We start from the raw sequence: 18,600 nt of genomic DNA, 5'->3' as shown, positions 1-18,600 counted from the left end.
TTTTTCTAGTTTGTCATTCTGACTACTGGAATTTACTTCTCTTTTATTGATCAAAGGCATTATTCAGAAAGTATTTCTATTGTCATAGATTACACATGTCCATGTTTAAGTTTGTTATTATTTATATATTCATATTTTCCTAAAAAGAGCTCATCAGCCTGTTCTACATCTAATGTTTGGAATTTGAGAATATAGAGTTGGATTTAGCATGATGTCATCTAAATAGTCATCTGTAAACACTCAGGCATACTTTTACTAAATCTTTCTAAAATATTCATAAGATAAGTGAATACATGTGATAAGAATTATATAGCTTACAATTTAATGTGAAAATGAGCATCATGTGATATTGTACAACTCTAGGATTATTTCTTTGAAAGAAATAGAGAAGAAAACTAGTAATTCCATATTGACAATGTGCTTGGAATTTCAAATGAATAGAATAGCACCTAAAGGAGAAATGATAATACAATGTGGAAAATATGTTACATTTTTATTGGTTTTCTTATAATTCCGTGTGTGTGTGTGTGTGTGTGTGTGTGTGTATGTGTGCATCCACTATGTGTGTGAGTATAGTGCCTGTGAAAGCCAAAGGAGGACATTGAATTTCCCACTCCCTTGCAACCCATTCTGGAGTTATAGTAATTGTAGGTCTGTATACTTAAAGACAAGAACAAAGCCCCCATTCTTTATAAACATGTGCTTTTAACCACTGAGCCATCTCTCTGCTTGATTATGATGAGTTTCAACAAAAACTAGTAAGTTAATAAGAAAGTCCAAAAATGAACTAATACACCTCATCAAAACAGTAGATTCTATTGTTTTTCTTTTATTAGTAGTATTTTGTTTTGTTTTATTGCACTACTAGAGATGTATTATGGAGGACTAGCAATCATAATGATGTCAACCTTGAACTAAACTAAGATACTATTAACACATAACAAATATAATTTTGTACATTAAAAACCTTTAAAGTTTTTGCTAAGAAAGATATTGGTTTCAAAAGATTGTTACTTCAACAAGAGTTTTATCCCAAAAATAATACTGACTTTTTCATAATTAACTTATAAATTTGAAGGAATCTAATAAATTTAAAGACTTTTTTCAATTAGTCCACAACATACATCTGGAAGTCAGAGGACAACTTCCAGGAATTTGTTCTCTCCTTCTACTACTCAGGTCTCAGTGTTTGACCTCAGAACAGCAAGCTTGGTGACAAGTGCCTTTACCTACTGAGTCATCTTACTGGCCCACAAAATTTTAATTATACAAAAGTGTCTTACAATCTGTTCTCTGTTAAGAGGTGTGTGTATGAGTGTGCGAGCACACACACACATGCACATGTATATGATTATTTAGAGTAAGAAAGTGAAAACAATATGTGCACTTTTTTTTAAAGGTTTATGGTTTTTTTTCGATTTATTTATTTATTATATGTAAATACACTATAGCTGTCCTCACACACTCCAGAAAAGGGGATGGTTGTGAGCCACCATGTGGTTGCTGGGATTTGAACTCTGGACCTTCGGAAGAGCAGCCGGGTGCTCTTACCCACTGAGCCATCTCACCAGCCCAATATGTGCACTTTTAAATTTATTTTATTCTTATTGGGTTTCTTGTTTGTTTTGTATATATGAACTTTTAACAACACACAGGATATTCCCACAGATTGTCATAAAAGACAAAAATTAAAAATTCAAATTAATCTAAACTTTATTTGCAGTATAGAAAACTGGGAACTCATGTAAATGTCCAAAATGTACAGGAGTTAACAAATAGTTTACTTTTAGAAAACTCTTACGTAATGAGAATCAAAGGACTGAAGCTGTAGCTCAGGGATGGAGCAGCAATGCTTAGAAGCTTCCTTTCAACACTGGCAAAAAAAATTCTCAACATTAGTCATAATAAAAAATGGATTTAACACTTAGAAACTCTGAACTCTTTGTGCTTAGAAATTATATTTTATAGAACTGGTCTAACAAAAGCTACAATATAAAGAAAATCTAAATAATGATTAAATGAAAAGTAGACATCAATAGTTGTAACCAAGAGCACACTAGGACCAGAATATGTGACATGCACAAATTACAAACACACCGAAAGCACCACAATTAAAAAAAAAGATATTTAATGATTTACAGATCAGTATAGACTTAGGAAATTCCCATTTACACATTCATTAGACAGAACATACCAAAATTGCCATCAGGGATGCTGATGAGGTATATTTGCTTAGGGACACAAGAGCTATGACCTACATATGGGAGTGGACATCAGAATCCCCTAGGGAGGTTTGTAAATCACAGGTCAGATCACTGGCTCCACAAAATGCATGGGACTCAGCTGGTATGAAGGGCTTCCAAATGCCAATTTCTAACACATAGAGGGATGCTGAAATTGCTGCTCCAGAGAGCACTAGAACCATTGATCCACAGGCAACGTTTTTAGATGACAATGCTAACAATAAATTGTCAGCTACAGATTAAAGGATTGCTCACAATAAACAACTACCTGAGTGCTCCCAATACTTTGTTTGGTTTTTCTTTTAAATTTTGATTATATATATTTTTTAAATGTTTAGTTTTTTAATTATGCATATTTTTACTGTGTGTGTGTGTGTGTGTGTGTGTGTGTGTGTGTCTACACATGATGCATGAGTGCAGGTCTTGGCCAAAACCAGAAGAGGGCGTCAGACCTCCTAGAACTGGAGTTACAGGTGGTTTTGAGCTGTTCCACATGGGTACTGTGAACTAAATCCAGGACCTTGGCAAAAGGAGTATGAACCCTTAACTGCTAAGCCATCTATTCAGCCCCTAAATTTATTTATTTATTCTGTGTGTGTGCATGCACACACATGTCATGGCACATGTATAGAGGTCAGAAGACAACTTGAAGAAGTTGTGTCTCTCTTTACACCACGTGTTTGCTAGAAATCAAAATGCAGTCCTCAGTCTTGGCAGAAAGGGCCTTAGCTTACTGTGTCATCTTACCAGATAACACCTTGGGTTTGGGGGGGGGGTTCTTTTGTTTTGTGTGGGGTACTTTGAGACAGAGTCTCTACTTAGCTCTGATTGTTGTAAAACTTGCTGTATAGAACAGACTGTAAGTTCAAACTCACTAACATCTGCCAGCCTCTGCCTTCCAAGTGCTGGTATTAAAGGCATGTGCCACAATGTCTGGCTAATACCTTAGGTTTTAATAAGATATATTAGCATTATTTGGCAGAATCCACCTGAGATGAATTTGTGCTGTTTTTTTTTTTCTCTCCTCTTGGGTAATCCCTGCAGTCCTATGGAAAGAGAAAACCAAACAGGAGAAAGAAACTTTCTCCTCCTGGGATTCACAGAAGACTCTGACCTGCAGTCCTTCTTCTTTGGGTTGCTTCTTTCTATGTACCTGGTCACCATCACAGGCAACTTGCTCATCATTGTGGCCATCATATCTGACCCCCACCTGCACATGCCCATGTACTTATTCCTCTCCAACCTGTCCATAGCTGACATCGGCTTCACCTCCACCACTATCCCCAAGGTTCTGCAGAATATCCACACACAAAGCAAATTCATCTCTTTCTCGGGCTGCATCACACAGATATTTTTTTTCATTGTGTTTGGATGCCTGGACAATTTACTCCTATCAGTGATGGCCTATGACCGCTTTGTGGCCATCTGCCATCCCTTGCACTATGTGGTCATCATGAATTCTTGCTTCTGTGCGATGCTGGCTCTTGGATCATGGATAGTCAGTGTCATGAGTTCCCTTCCTGAGACCTTGACTGTGTTAAGACTATCCTTCTGTACAAACATGGAAATTCCACACTTTTTCTGTGATCTTCCCGAAGTCCTGAAGCTTGCCTGTTCTGACACCCTTGTTAATAACATTGTGACATATTCTATAACTATAGTCATAGCTGGTTTCCCATTCTCTGGGATTCTATTGTCATATTCTAAGATTTTCTCCTCCATCCTAAGAATTCCTTCAGCTGGGGGCAAGTACAAAGCCTTTTCTACCTGTGGGTCTCATCTCTTGGTGGTCCTCTTATTCTATAGCAATGGTCTTGGGGTCTACCTTAGCTCTGCAGCCACATCATCTTCTAGAATGAGTCTAGTTGCCTCACTGATGTACAGCATAGTCACTCCCATGTTGAACCCCTTCATCTACAGCCTGAGGAACAAGGACATGCAGAAGGCCTTGGGAAAACTCCTGAGGAAAATCATGCTTCTTGGTGAAGGGACCATAGCAGGACTCCCATAAGAATAAATCCAGTGAAATTAGAAAACATACATCACATAATGTACTGGCTACATTTTTCCCAAAATAAGATTTGTGTTGTTTTTTATTTATTCGTTGAGAACTTCATGCATACACACAAATATGATCATAAATAAAAAGTCTCAGAGTTTAAAAGAGACACTGGGACAAATTGTTAAGAGTTAAATAATTTATTAGAAGAATTACTAGCATCTTGGACAGACAGGAAAAAGAAAAACAGCATGACTGAGAAGAGCACAAGCCCTAGCACCAGAGACAGACAGCATGGCAGTAGCTCTGATGAGTTGTTATGGTCCATGTTGCAGATTCTAGGTCCTTTAATACAACATCCTGAAAGATTCTAGGTCCTTCAACACTCTGATGAAGGGTATGCTTACAGCACAGTCTGCATCCAGGCTTTCTGATTTCCAGGCAGGAAACAGGGGAAAAGTTGGGGAGCAGGATGTGTGGCCACTAGAACCTCTTCTGATGTGAAATTTCCAGGTAGACTTCTACCTGGAAGTCAGTTAGCTTGTGATTCATAGTAAATGCCCTCAGTAGGGTGTCTTCTAGCATCTGTGAGGGAAAAGGGCTCCTTCAGGAACTGAGACATTAAGCAACAATCTAGTATAGGTTCTGAAACTATATTCCTATAATATTCATACACACAAACACGTACACACACACTCACACATCTTTTATTATTCAAACTTTCCTCCAATCTCCCACCAATGTAACCTGCTTCCAGTATCATCTCCCCTCCTTTTTTTTCCCTCAAAAGCCTACTAAGTCAAATTAATGCTGCCAGTATGTGCACTGGTATGGGACTATACATAGGAATATGGGTAACCTACCAGCAACCACATGCCTGAAGAAGAATGGCTCTCTTGACCCCAATAGCCAACAACTCCTCAAAGTTCACTCAGTTAGGGGTGAGTCTTCATGATTCCTTTTCCCCTCCATTCTGGAACACAAATATAGAAATATGGGAACCAAGGGATGGGACAACAGGATTCCTCCAAAATTACCAACTTTGTAATGACAAATTCCAATGATAACAAGTTTTATTAAATCTCAGACAAAACACTCAAAAGAATTATACTAAAAATGGTTAGTAAATCAAAGAGGATGCTAAGAAACTCCTAAATTAATTTAGAGAGAGTGTAAATAGAGCTAAGTGACAAAAGAAAATCAATACAGAATGTAAAGAGGGATTTTAATAAGGGGGAATTTGGAAAAAATATGAGTGGGTGAAACAGAAGAGAGACTGAGAAATTGGAGATAAACTATAAAATTGAATAAGAAAGTATGGACAAAACCTAAAGGATTTAAGAGACACTACTAAAGAACCAAATTTAAAGTAAGGTGAAGCAAATGGTGTGTGTGTGTGTGTGTGTGTGTGTGTGTGTGTGTGTGTGTGTGTGTGTGTCTGTGTCTCTGTGTCTGTGTGTTTGTGTGTGTCTGTGTGTTGCTAGATAGGGACTGATAAAGATGACATGAAAACATGAGACAAAGACCAACCTCCACACAAGTAGATTGTCCTTTTCTAGCAGAGTGAAAAGTGGCAGTTTCCCTGAAGGAGGAGAGAACATGTACCAAGGCACAGAGGGCTTGGGGATTTTACAGGGCAGAAACAGGAACCATTGGGTTGAAAATTTTTTCCATCTGTAAATCTGCTCCCCTTCAGTCTCAAACTTGTAATTACCAATTAGTTGGTATGTTAGTCTTCTTTCCAGGAGCCTACAGATATTCTCACATGTCAATTTTCCTGTCTGTAGATTCCCAGATCACCTGAGGCTTCCAGGACATCAACGATCCATGTATAACAACAATTAAAGAAAAACAGGCCATGAATTTGAAAGAGAGAATGAGCTGATACTCGGAAGTGTATAGAGGAAGGAAACAGAAGGGAGAAATGGTGTAATTATAATATCTCAATATTGAGAGAAATTTTTAAATGTATATTATTTATAATCATGGGTAACTCATAAGAGCCATCAACTGACAGACACTCTATAATATAATGTTATAAAACATGTATGCATGTATGTATGTATGTATGTATGTATTTTCTGAATTAACCAATTCTATAGCAACAGATTTTTTATATATTTTATTTTATTACATTTTATATATTTTCTTTATTTACATTTCAAATGTTATCCCCTTTACTGGTCTCCCCCTGAAAACCACCTCCCCTAATCTCCTTCCACCTCCCTCTGCTCACCAACCCACCCACTCTCAATTCCTGACCCTGGCATTCCCCTACACTGGGGTATCAAGCCTTCACATGACAAAGGGCCTCCTCCCACTGATGACAGACTAAGCCATCCTCTGATGCATATGTAGCTGGAGCCATGAGTCCCACCATGTGTACTCTTTGGTTGGTGGTTTAGTCTAAGCACTGGGGATACTGGTTAGTTCATATTGTTGTTCCTCCTATGGAGCTGTAAACCCCTTCAACTCCTTGGGTCCTTTCTCTAGCTCCTTCATTGGGGACCCTGTCCTCAGTCTAATAGAAGGTTGTAAGCATACACTCATGTATTTGTCAGGCACTGGCAGAACCTCTCAGGGGACACCTATATCAGGCTCCTGCCAGTAAGCACTTGTTGATATCTACAGAAGTGTATGGGATTGGTGTTTGTATATGGAATAGATCCCCAGGTGTGGCAGTCTCTGGCTTGTCATTACTTCAGTCTCTGCTCCACAATTTGTCTCTGTAACCCCTTCCACGGGTATTTTGTTTGCCTTCTAGAAAGGATCAAGTATCTTCACTTTGGTCTTCCTTCTTCTTGAGTTTCATGTGGTTTGTGAATTGTATCTTGGATATTCTGAGTTACTGGGCTACTATCCACTTATCAGTGAGTGCATATCATGTATATTCATTGTGACTGGGTTACCTCACTCAGGATGATATCCTCCAGATCGATCCATTTGCCTAAGAATTTCATAAATTCATTTTTTTGTTTTTCGAGACAGGGTTTCTCTGTATAGCCCTGGCTGTCCTGGAACTCACTTTGTAGACCAGGCTGGCCTCAAACTCAGAAATCTGCCTACCTCTGCCTCCCGAGTGCTGGGACATAAATTCATTTTTTTATAGCTGAGTAGTACTCCATTGTGTAAATGTACCACATTTTCTGTATCCATTCCTCTCTTGAGGGACATCTGAGTTCTTTCCAGCTACTGGCTATTGTAAATAAGGCTGCTATGAACATAGTTGAGCGTGTGGCCTTAGTACCTGTTGGAGCATTTTCTGGGTATATGCCCAGGAGTGGTATTGCTGGATCTTCTGGTAGTACTATGTCAAATCTTCTGAGAAAACACCAGACTGATTTCCAGAGTGGTTGTACAAACTTGCAATCTCACAAGCAATGGAGGAGTGTTCCTCTTTCTCCACATCCTCACCAGCATCTGCTGTCACCTGAGGTTTTGATATTAGCCATTCTGACCGGCGTGAGGTGGAATCTCAGGGGTGTTTTGATTTGCATTTCCCTGATGACTAAGGATATTGAACATTTTTTAGTTGTTTCACAACCATTCAATATTCCTCAGTTGAGAGTTTTTTTGTTTGGCTCTGTACCCCCATTTTAATAGGGTTATTTGTTATTCTGTGTTCTAACTTTTTGAGTTCTTTGAATATATTGGATATTAGCCTTCTATCAGATTTAGCATTGGTAAAGATCTTTTCCCAATCTATTGGTTGACTTTTTGTCTTATTGACAGTGTCCTTTGCCTTACAGAAGCGTTGCAATTTTATGAGGTCCTGTTTGTTGATTCTTGATTTTACAGCACAAGCCATTGTGTTCTGTTTGGGAATTTTTCCCCTGTGCTCATATCTTCAAGGCTCTTCCCCACTTTCTCCTCTATAAGTTTTAGTGTATCTGGTTTTATGAGGAGGTCCTTGAACCACTTAGACTTGAGCTTTGTACAAGGAGATAAGAATGGATCAATTGCATTCTTCTACATACTAACCTCCAATTGAGCCAGCACCATGTGTTAAAAATGCTGTCTTTTTTCCACTGGATGGTTTTAGCTCCTTAGTCAAAGGTCAATTGACCATAGGTATGTGGGTTCATTTCTGGGTCTTCATCTCTATTCCATTGATCTACCTACCTGTCATTGTACCAATACCATGCAGATTTTATCATAATTGCTCTGCATTACAGCTTGAGGTCAGAAAAGGTGATTCCACCAGAAGTTCTTTTATTGTTGAGAATAGTTTTGGCTATCCTAGGTTTTTTTGTTATTCCAGAAGAATTTGCAAATTGCTCTTTCTAACTCTGTGAAGAACAGAGTTGGAATTTTGATGGGGATTGCATTGAATCTGTAGATTACTTTTGGCAAAATGGCCATTTTTACTATATTAATCCTGCCAATCCATGAGCATGGGAGATCTTTCCATCTTCTGAGATCTTCTTGGATTTTTTTCTTCAGAGACTTGAAGTTGTTATCATACAGATCTTTCACTTACTTACTTTCACTTACTTTCACTTTAACTACTTAGAATCACGCCAAGGTATTTTATATTACTTATGACTATTGTGAAGAGTGTTCTTTCCCTAATTTCTTTCTCAGCCTGTTTATCCTTTGTGTAGAGGAAGGCCACTGATTTCTTTGAGTTACTTTTATATTCAGCTACTTTGCTGAAGTTGTTTATCAGGTTTAGGAGTTCTCTGATGTAATTTTTGGGGTCACTTAAGTATACTATCATATCATCTGCAAATAGTGATATTTTGACTTCTTCCTTTCCAGTTTGTATTCCCTTTTATCTCCTTTTGTTGTCTAATTGCTCTAGCTAGGACTTCAAGTACTATATTAAATAGGTAGGGAGAAAGTGGGCAGCCTTGTGTAGTCCCTGATTTTAGTGGGATTGCTTCAAGTTTCTTTCCATTTAGTTTGATGTTGGCTACTGGTTTGCTGTATTTGCTTTTATTATGTTTAGGTATGGCCCTTGAATTCCTGATCTTTCCAAGACCTTTATCATGAACTGGTGTTAGATTTTGTCAAATGTTTTCTGAGAATCTAATGAGATCATCATATGGTGGGGGTTTTGTGGGTTTTGTCTTTGAGTTTGTTTATATAGTGGGTTATATTGATGGATTTCTGTATATTGAACCATCCCTGCATCCCTGGGATGAGGCCTACTTGATCATGGTGGGTGATTCTTTTAATGGGTTCTTGGATTTGGTTTGCAAGAACTTTTTGAGCATTTTTGCATCAATATTCATAAGGGAAATTGGTCTGAAGTTTTCTTTTTTGGTTGGGTCTTTGTGTGGTTTAGATATCAGAGTAATTGTGGCTTCGTAGAACAAATTGGGTAGAGTACCTTCTATTTCTATTTTGTGGAATAGTTTGAGAAGAGTTAGAATTAGGTCTTCTTTGAAGGTCTGATAGAACTCAGAACTAAACCCATTTGGTCTTGGGCATTTTTTTTGGTTGGTAGACTATTAATGACTGTTTCTATTTCTTTAGGGCATACGGGACTGTTTAGATCATTAATCTGATCCTGATTTAACTTTGGTACCTGGTATGTGTCTAGAAAATTGTCCATTTCATCAAAGTTTTGTTGAGTATGGGGTTTTATAGTAGGATCTGATGATTTTTTTTTTTTTGCATTTCCTCAAATTCTGTTGTTATGTTTCCCTTTTCATTTCTGATTTTGTTCATTAAGATACTGTCCTTGTGCTCTCTAGTTAGTCTGGCTAAGGGTTTATCTATCCTGTTGATTTTCTCAAAGAACCATCTCCTGTTTTTGGTTGATTCTTTGTATAGTTCTTTTTGTTTCCACTTGATTGATTTCAGCCCTGAGTTTGATTATTTCTTTCAGTCTATTTCTCTTGGGTGAATTTCTTCTTTTTGTTCTAGAGCCTTTAGGTGTGCTGTCAAGCTGCTAGTGTATACTCTGTCTAGTTTCTTTTTGGCAGCACTCAGAGCTCAGCACTCAGTAAAGTTTTCCTCTTAGCACTGCTTTCATTATGTTCCATAAGTTTGGATATGTTGTGGCTTCATTTTCATTTTAAACTCTAAAAAAAATCTTTAATTTCTTTCTTTATTTCTTCCTTGACCAAGTTATCATTGAGTAGAGTGTTGTTCAGCTTCCACATATTTGTGGGCTTTCTATTATTTATGTTGTTATTGAAGATCAGCCTTAGTCCGTGGTTATCTGATAGGATGCATGGGATTATTTCAATCTTCTTGTATCTGTTGAGGCCTGCTTTGTGACCGATTATATGGTCAATTTTAGAGAAGGTACCATGAGGTGCTGAGAAAAAGGTATATCCTTTTGTTTTAGGATAAAATGTTCTATAGATATTTGTTAAATCCATTTGTTTCATAATTTCTGTTAGTTTCACTGTGTCTCTGTTTAGTTTCTGTTTCTATGTTCTGTCCATTGATGAGAGTGGGGTGTTGAAGTCTCCCACTATTATTGAGTGTGGTGCAATGTAGGTTTTAGTAAAGTTTCATTTATGAATGTGGGTGCCCTTGCATTTGGAACATAGATGTTCAGAATTGAGAGTTCATCTTGGTGGATTTTACCTTTGATGAGTATGAAGGGTCCTGTCTTATCATTTTTGAGAACTTTAGGTTGAAAGTCAATTTTATTCAATATTAGAATAGCTACTTCAGCTAGTTTCTTGGGGTCATTTGCTTGGCAAATTGTTTTCCAGCCTTTTACTCTGAGGTAGTGTCTGTCTTTGTCACTGAGATGGGATCCTGTATGCAACAAAATGTTGGGTCCTGTTTGTGTAGCCAGTCTGTTAGTCTATGTTTTTTTTTTTTTTAAATTGGGGAATCGAGTCCATTGATAGTAAGAGATATTAAGGAAAAGTAATTGTTGCTTCCTGTTACTTTTGTTGTTACAACTGGAATTCTGTTCATGTGGCTATCTTCTTTTAGGTTTTCTGAAAGATTACTTTCTTGCTTTATCTAGGGTGTAGTTTCCCTCCTTGTGTTAGAGTTTTCCCTTTATTATCCTTTGAAGGGCTGGCTTTGTGGAAAGATATTGTGTAAATTTGGATTTTTCATTGAATACCTTGGTTTCTCCATCTATGGTAATTAAGAGTTTTGCTGGGTATAATAGTGTGGGTTGGCATATTTGTTCTCTTAGGGTCTGTATGACATCTGCCCAGGATATTCTGGCTTTCATCATCTCTGGCAAGAAGTCTGGTGTAATTCTGATAGGTCTGCCTTTATATGTTACTTGACATTTTCCCTTACTGCTTTTAATATTCTTTCTTTGTTTTGTGCATTTGGTGTTTTGATTATTTGTGTTGGGACAAATTTCTTTTCTGGTCCAATCTATTTGGAGTTCTGTAGGCTTCTTGCATGTAGATGAGCATCTCTTTAGGTTAGAGAAGTTTGATCTATAATTTTGTTGAAGATATTTACTGGCCCTTTTAGCTGGAAATCTTCTCTCTCTTCTGTACCTATTATCCTTAGGTTTGGTCTTCTCATTGTGTCCTTGATTTCTTGGATGTTTTGGGCTAGGAGCTTTTTGCATTTTGCATTTTGCATTTTCTCTGACTGTTGTGTCAGTGTTTTCTACAATATCTTCTATCCCTGAGATTCTCTCTTCTATCTCTTGTAAACTGTTGGTGATTCTTGCCTCTGTGACTCCTGATCTCTTTCCTAGACTTTCTAATTCCAGGGTTGTCTCCTTTTGTGATTTCTTTATTGATTCTATTTCTATTTTTAGATCCTGATGGTTTTGTTCATTTCCTTTGCCTGTTTGATTGTGTTTTCTTCTAACTCTTTAAGGGATTTTTGTGTTTCTCCTTTGAGGGTTTCTACTTGTTTACCTGTGTTCTCCTGTACTTCTTTAAGGGATTTATTTATGTCCTTCTTAAAGTCCTCCATCATCATGATGAGAAGTGACATTAGATCCATATCTTGCTTTTCTGATGTGATGGTGTATCCAGGACTTGCCATGGTGGGAGAATTGGGTCATGATGATGCCAAGTAACCTTGTTTTTTGTTGCTTCTGTTGTTATGCTTGCCTCCCACCATCTGATTATCTCAAGTGCTCCCTGCCCTCGCTACACCTGATTGGAGCCTGTCCTTCCTGTAATCCTGGATGAGTCAGAACTCCTCAGAGTCTAGCTTTCTCTGTGACCTGTGATTCTGTGACCTGTGATTCTGGGATCCTTTGATTCTGAGATTCTGGGTATATCAGAATTCCTGGGAGTTATGCTACATCTGAGACCCTGAGATCCTTTGTGACCAAGCTCCAGGGATCCTGGGATCCTGAAATCCTAAGATCCTGAGCACATTAGAGTGCCCAGGAGTGGAGACTCCTCTCCTCTGGGGACTGTGGGACTGTCCACTGAAATTGCACCCAAGATAGAGCAGCACTGATCAGAAGGAACCTGAGCCACTGGTGGGGCAGGGTTCCTGCTTCCCTGGAACCTGCTGGTCCCAGTTACTCCTGGTAGTGTTGGAGCAGATGTTGTGTTCTACTCACTTGTGCTTCTAAAGATCCTGGGCATGTTAGAGCACCCAGGAGTGGAGACTCCTTTCCTCTGGGGGCCATGGGAATGTCCTCCAAGATTGTGCCAAAGGTCTCTAGCAACATATTTTACAAATTGCAATAAAATTGTTTTTAATATTAAAAGAATAATTTCCTATAGTGAATGTGTTCCTGACCCCTCTTCCACAATTCTTGAAGCTAGACTGAAACTCAGTCAAGGAAGCTTGAAAAGTCAATGCAATCCCCATCAAATAGATCCATATTTGTCACCTTGCTCAAAGCTCAAGTCCAAGTTGATCAAGGACCTCAACATAAAACCAGATACACTGAATCTAATAGAAAAGAAAGTGGGAAAGAGCCTCAAACTCATTGGCATTGGGGAAATTTTCCTGAACAGAAAACCAATGGCTCAGGCTCTAAGATCAACAATTGATAAATGAGATTTCATGAAACTGAAACGCTACTGTAAAGCAAAAGACACTGTTAATAGGACAAACCAGCAACCTACAGATTGGGGAAAAAAAATCTTCACTAACCCTACATCCAACCAGAGGCTAATAACCAAAATATATAAAGAACTCAAGAGGTTAACCTCCAAAAAATCCAAATAACCCAATTACAAAATGAGGCACAAAGCTAAAGAGAACATGTACGACAGAAGAATCTCAAATGATAAAGCACTTAAAGAAATTTTCAAAGTTCGTAGTCATCAGAGAAATGCAAATCAAAACAACCCTGAGATTCCACTTCACACCAATCAGAATGGTTAAGATTTAAAAACTCAAGTGACAGCACATGCTGGCAAGGATGTGGAGAAAGAGCAACAGTCCTCCAATGCTGGAGAGATTACAAACTGATACAACCACTCTGGAAATCAATTTTCTTAGAAAATTGGAAATAGTTCTACCTGAAGACCCAGCTATACCACTCTTGGGTATGTACCCAAAAGATGTCCCACCATACCACAAGGACCTCCAGAGAATTCAGGCCCCAGAGAAGGGGGAAGCCTGGTGGGGGAAACAGCATCTGGGAGGCAAGGGAAAGGAGGAATTGGATGAGGAATTGTAGGGGCAGATTGGGAGGGGTTGGGCAACAGCTGGAATGTAAATAAATGAAATATTTTTTTCAAAAAAGGAAATCATGAACAAAGGATTATGAGTTTAAAAAAAAAAAAAAGAATGTTCATGCAATCAGTACGTGTCTCCAAACTTCTTGCCTTGTTTCCTCTTTCTCTCTGGAATCAAATTCTTTTATCTATCAACTTCCTGCTGCAAACTGAAAAATCTTAGCACCCAGAACCTAATAGTTTTCTCTTTTTTTAAAGATTTATTGATTTATTTTATGAATGTGAGTACACTGTTACTGTATTCAGACACACCAGAAGAGGGCATCAGATCTCATTATGGATGGATGTGAGCCACCATGTGGTTGCTGGGATTTGAACTCAGGACCATTGGAAGAGCATTTAGTGCTCTTAACCACTGAGCCATCTCTCCAACCCCAATAGTTTTCTTTTTAATGCTTTTAGAATTTCACACATGAGTGCAATGAAATATGATCATCTCTAAGAGCATCATTTCCCTTATCCAACTCAGATCCCACACAAAACATCTGATTCCCAACTTCATGTCCTTTTCTATTTTTTAAAGAACGCGCTGCATCCAAATAGTGCTGCCAATATTTGAATGGATGTGGGCCTGTGCATGGGAACATGGGAAACGTACAGTGGCCACACCCTAAAGAATGACTCCCCATAGACCAGCAGCCATCGACTACAAATAGACATTATTAAGGGAGAGGGTCTAAAGAGCTTCTACTCCTGCACTGGAATTTTGACTGGCATTATCTTGTAGGTCTTGTGCAACAGTTTCTTTTCCTTTTTCTCTCTCTCTCTCTCTCTCTCTCTCTCTCTCTCTCTCTCTCTCTCTCTCTCTCTCTCTCTCTCTCTCCCTTTTTCTCCAATAATTTATTTTTCTCACTTTACATTCTGATCACACAGCCCCCCTCCCTCCTCTGAGTCTCACCCTTATAAGTCCCTTCCCCTGTTGCCCCCTCCCCTTCTCAGAAAAGGGGGAGCCCTCTTTGGGTACCATCCCACCCTGGGACATATAATCAAAGCAGGGCTAGGCACATTCTCTCCCATTGAGGCCCAACCAGTAGTCCAAAGGCAAGGAGCAGAGACCAAAACAGCCCCCACTCTACTTGTTAGGGGACCCACATGAAAACCAAGCTGCATATTTGCTACAAATATGTAGAGGCCTAGGTCCAGCCCCCATATGTTCCCAGGTTGGTGGCCCAGTCTCTGTGAGCTCCCATGGGGCCAGGTTAGCATACAACAGTTTCTTATTCAACCTTCGTGGACATTTTTCTAAGCTAATGTAAAAAGATTTATTCTCCCACATCGGAAATTCTGAACATTCTAAATGTGTTCCCTTCACATTTCTTATCATGAATCTTTAGTTCTCTTCATTTTCCTTATCAGTGTATCCATCTTTCTATGATTTATATCTTAGGCTTTTTAAATTAAAAGAAATATGAACCCTTACCAAACAAATACTTCATGTATTCCTCCTTTCCATATGGCATTTTTTTTCTCATTTGGAATTTTTCTACTTTTAGTTTCAATTGTCAATGGTTTCTCCTCTTGCTTCTACCAATGATTTTACGACATAGAGGAATTTATTCAAGTTTCTCTTCTGGAGCTGTGATAAAATGCCCTGACATAGGCAATGCAGGGGGAAAAGAGTTTTTTGTTTGTTTGTTTGTTTGTTTGTTTGTTTCCGCTTACAATGTTAAGTTCGTCTGTAAGAAATAAACTAGGATGGTCTATTTTCATATATGATTGGTTTTAATGTCAACTTGTCACAAATTTGAATCACATGATTAGGGAGCCTCACCTGAAGTGTTCCCCTGATTGCCTTAATTGATATAGGAAAACACACTCTCTTGCCATAAGGTTGAATTACCCTGTTGCTAATAATGATAGTTTCTTTCCTGATATTCAAACCAACCTTTGCAGTCTTCCATTGTTGACTGAAGGCCAGTGGCTCTCCAGGAACATTCCAGGTTTTGGGTGCTAGATTGGGACTGCAGGAGCTGAGTATTATTAAACATCTCTTTACCCTCCTTAAATGAAGTAAAAATAAGTGAAAGAAAGCTGACAAGCTGACTTTTGTGGGCTTTTACATTTTCATTGATTTGAACTCTCCAAATCTCACTTTAATGTAAAGGCTCTGTTTTTAAGATTTACTTCTTTTATTATTTTGTGTGTATGAGTGTTTTGTTTACACGTATGTCTGTGCACCACATGAGTGCCTGGTGTCTATAACTGTAGTTATAGAAAATTGTGAGCAGTAATGTTGGACTTGGAATCAAACCCATGTCTTCTGAAAGAAGTTTTCTTAACCATTGAGCCATCTTTCCAACTCCTAAAGGTTCTCTTTTGATTCAGTTTCTTTGTCACTTTTCATGTAAACCAAAATCAAGTGTTGGGTACCACATGTAGTCAATACCTATCACAAATGTAAAAATGTAGTTACTTAAGGACTCGTTGACCAAGCCAATCAAAATTGATTGTGGTGATGGTGATGGGGTGGGGCATGTAATATGGGTGTGGGTTCTAGCACACATGAACTTAATTAGAGTGTCTCTTACTGATATTCATCTTACTTTTTAGAGTGTCTTTCAACTAAATCTGGAGCTAACTCATTTCCTACACTGGCAGGCCAATGAATTCCAGGGATTTGCCTGTCTCCACCTGAAATTCCTACCATCAGTTCTGGGGTTATTCTTTTTCTCTTTTTATCATGGATAGTGGACATCCAAATTCAAATCCCCATGGCAAGCCCAGTGAACCAATATTTCAACCCACTTTTGACTTATTTTTTGGTTAAGTTATAAAAATTCTGGGCTTAAACCTCATTGTTTCTTTACCTGAGTTGCTCTCAGATAAATTTGATCTTGAAACAGTGGTCTCAGAGCTGAGGGAGGGGGAAGCACTGCCTTAGATAAAGCTTAAACATTTCACTGTGATGTGGTACACTGACTACATGTGACCTTGGCTCTGAGGAGGGATGAGAGCTCTAATCTTTTCTTGCATCTTCCTTGGTATCACCAGCATCCCAAGAAGCAAGTTCTTGCAGGTTGTATCAACAATACACAATAGCCACTAGTCCCATGGGTCTTAGAATACATTCACTGTAGATCCTGTATTTGAATTGGTGATCCAGAATCTGGTGACAGTTTGTGGAAACCTTTAAAATATTGTGCTTAGAAGGAAATGGGTCACGGGGGAAAGGTCTTGAGGATTATAATCTTACCCCAGTTCTGGCCCAAGATCTCTACTCCCATCAGTAAGTAAGTTATGCTTCATGCCACCATGATTATATACCTTGATCCATGAACCAAAATAATTCTTCTTCCCATATTACTTCTGTCAATTATTTTGTTATAACATTTTTATTTTCTTTGTTAGGTGTGTGGATGTATCTGTGTTCTTGCCTATATGGGTGCAGAGGTGTGTATGTGTGAGTGTAAGCATGTGCCCATCCATAGCTCACGTGTATGTATGCCAGAGGATGCATGTAAACATTAGAAGACAATTCTCGGAATCAATTCTCTCCTGCCAGATTGTAGGATCCAGGGACCAAACTCAGGCCAAGAGCATCTACCTGCTGAGTCATCTCACCAGCCCTCATTATGATATTTCAATAAAGTCCTTTAGTTTACTTGCTTTGTCATAGGATTTACATACCACATGCTCAACCAGTTTGTGTAGCAAGTGGCTTACATAGTGGAAAATGCAAATCGACAACATTTATATCCTTGAAGAAATGTCTGTTAGAGAATATGACCTTAGAAAGACAGTGTGACAATTACAAAGGAACTCACACAATATGTATTCACTGATAAGTGGATATTAGCCCAAAACTTAGGATACCCAAGATATAAGATACAATTTGCTAAACGCATGAAACTCAAGAAAAATGAAGACCAAAGTGTGGACAATATGCCCCTTCTTAGAATTGGAAACAAAACACCCATGGAAGGAGTTACAGAGTTAAAGTTTCGAGCTGTGATGAAAGGATGGACCATCTAGAGACTGCCATATCCAGGGATCCATCCCATAATCAGCTTCCAAACTCTGACACCATTGCATACACTAGCAAGATTTTGCTGAAAGGACCCAAATATAGTTGTCTCTTGTGAGATTATGCCGGGGCCTAGCAAACACAGGAGTGGATGCTCACAGTCAGCTATTGGATGTATCACAGGGCTCCCAATGGAGAAGCTAGAGAAAGTACCCAAGGAGCTAAAGGGATCTGCAACCCTATAGTTGGAACAACATGATGAACTAACCAGTACCCCAGAGCTCTTGTCTCTAGCTGCATATGTATCGAAAGATGGCCTAGTCGGCCATCACTGGAAAGAGAGGCACATTGGACTTGCAAACTTTATATGCCCCAATATAGGGGAATGCCAGGGCCAAAAGAATGGGAATGGGTGGGTAGGGAAGTGGGGGGCGGTATGGGGGACTTTTGGGATAGCATTGGAAATGTAATTGAGGAAAATATGTAATAAAAAATATTTAAAAAAATAATAATAATGGACCCAGGATAAATAGTGAATTGTACAATGCTAGATTCCAGTACATAAAATAAAATGTAAATAAAACAGCAAAAAAAAAAAAAAAGAAAAAGAAAGAAAGACAGTGTGAGGTTTGTGTTATACTCAAGGGTGACCCCTCATTGCTGTCAGATAAACTGCTGCTAAATATTTTTCCAGAATAAAAGTAGACAATAGCAGACATCAGTCTAGATATTTTCTCTTCTCAAAATAAAATTAAAAAAAAACCTCTTCTCATAAAAACAGAATTTATATCA

The 18,600-nt window shown here is 38.5% G+C and overlaps 1 protein-coding gene across 1 annotated transcript; it reads left to right on the top strand.

Moving 5' to 3' along the window:
- Positions 1-3,291: 3,291 nt before the first annotated feature.
- Positions 3,292-4,254, top strand: Or7c2 (olfactory receptor family 7 subfamily C member 2). Its single transcript, XM_021174867.1, has one exon. The coding sequence runs from the start codon at positions 3,292-3,294 to the stop codon at positions 4,252-4,254; it is 963 nt and encodes a 320-aa protein (XP_021030526.1).
- Positions 4,255-18,600: the final 14,346 nt, after the last annotated feature.

Source organism: Mus caroli, unplaced genomic scaffold (assembly GCF_978045245.1).
Source record: "Mus caroli unplaced genomic scaffold, Mus_caroli_1 scaffold_9, whole genome shotgun sequence".
In the NCBI taxonomy this organism is placed as follows: Eukaryota; Metazoa; Chordata; class Mammalia; order Rodentia; family Muridae; genus Mus; species Mus caroli.
Note: the sequence above shows the minus strand (reverse complement) of the source record. Positions and strands in the feature narration are given on the sequence as shown.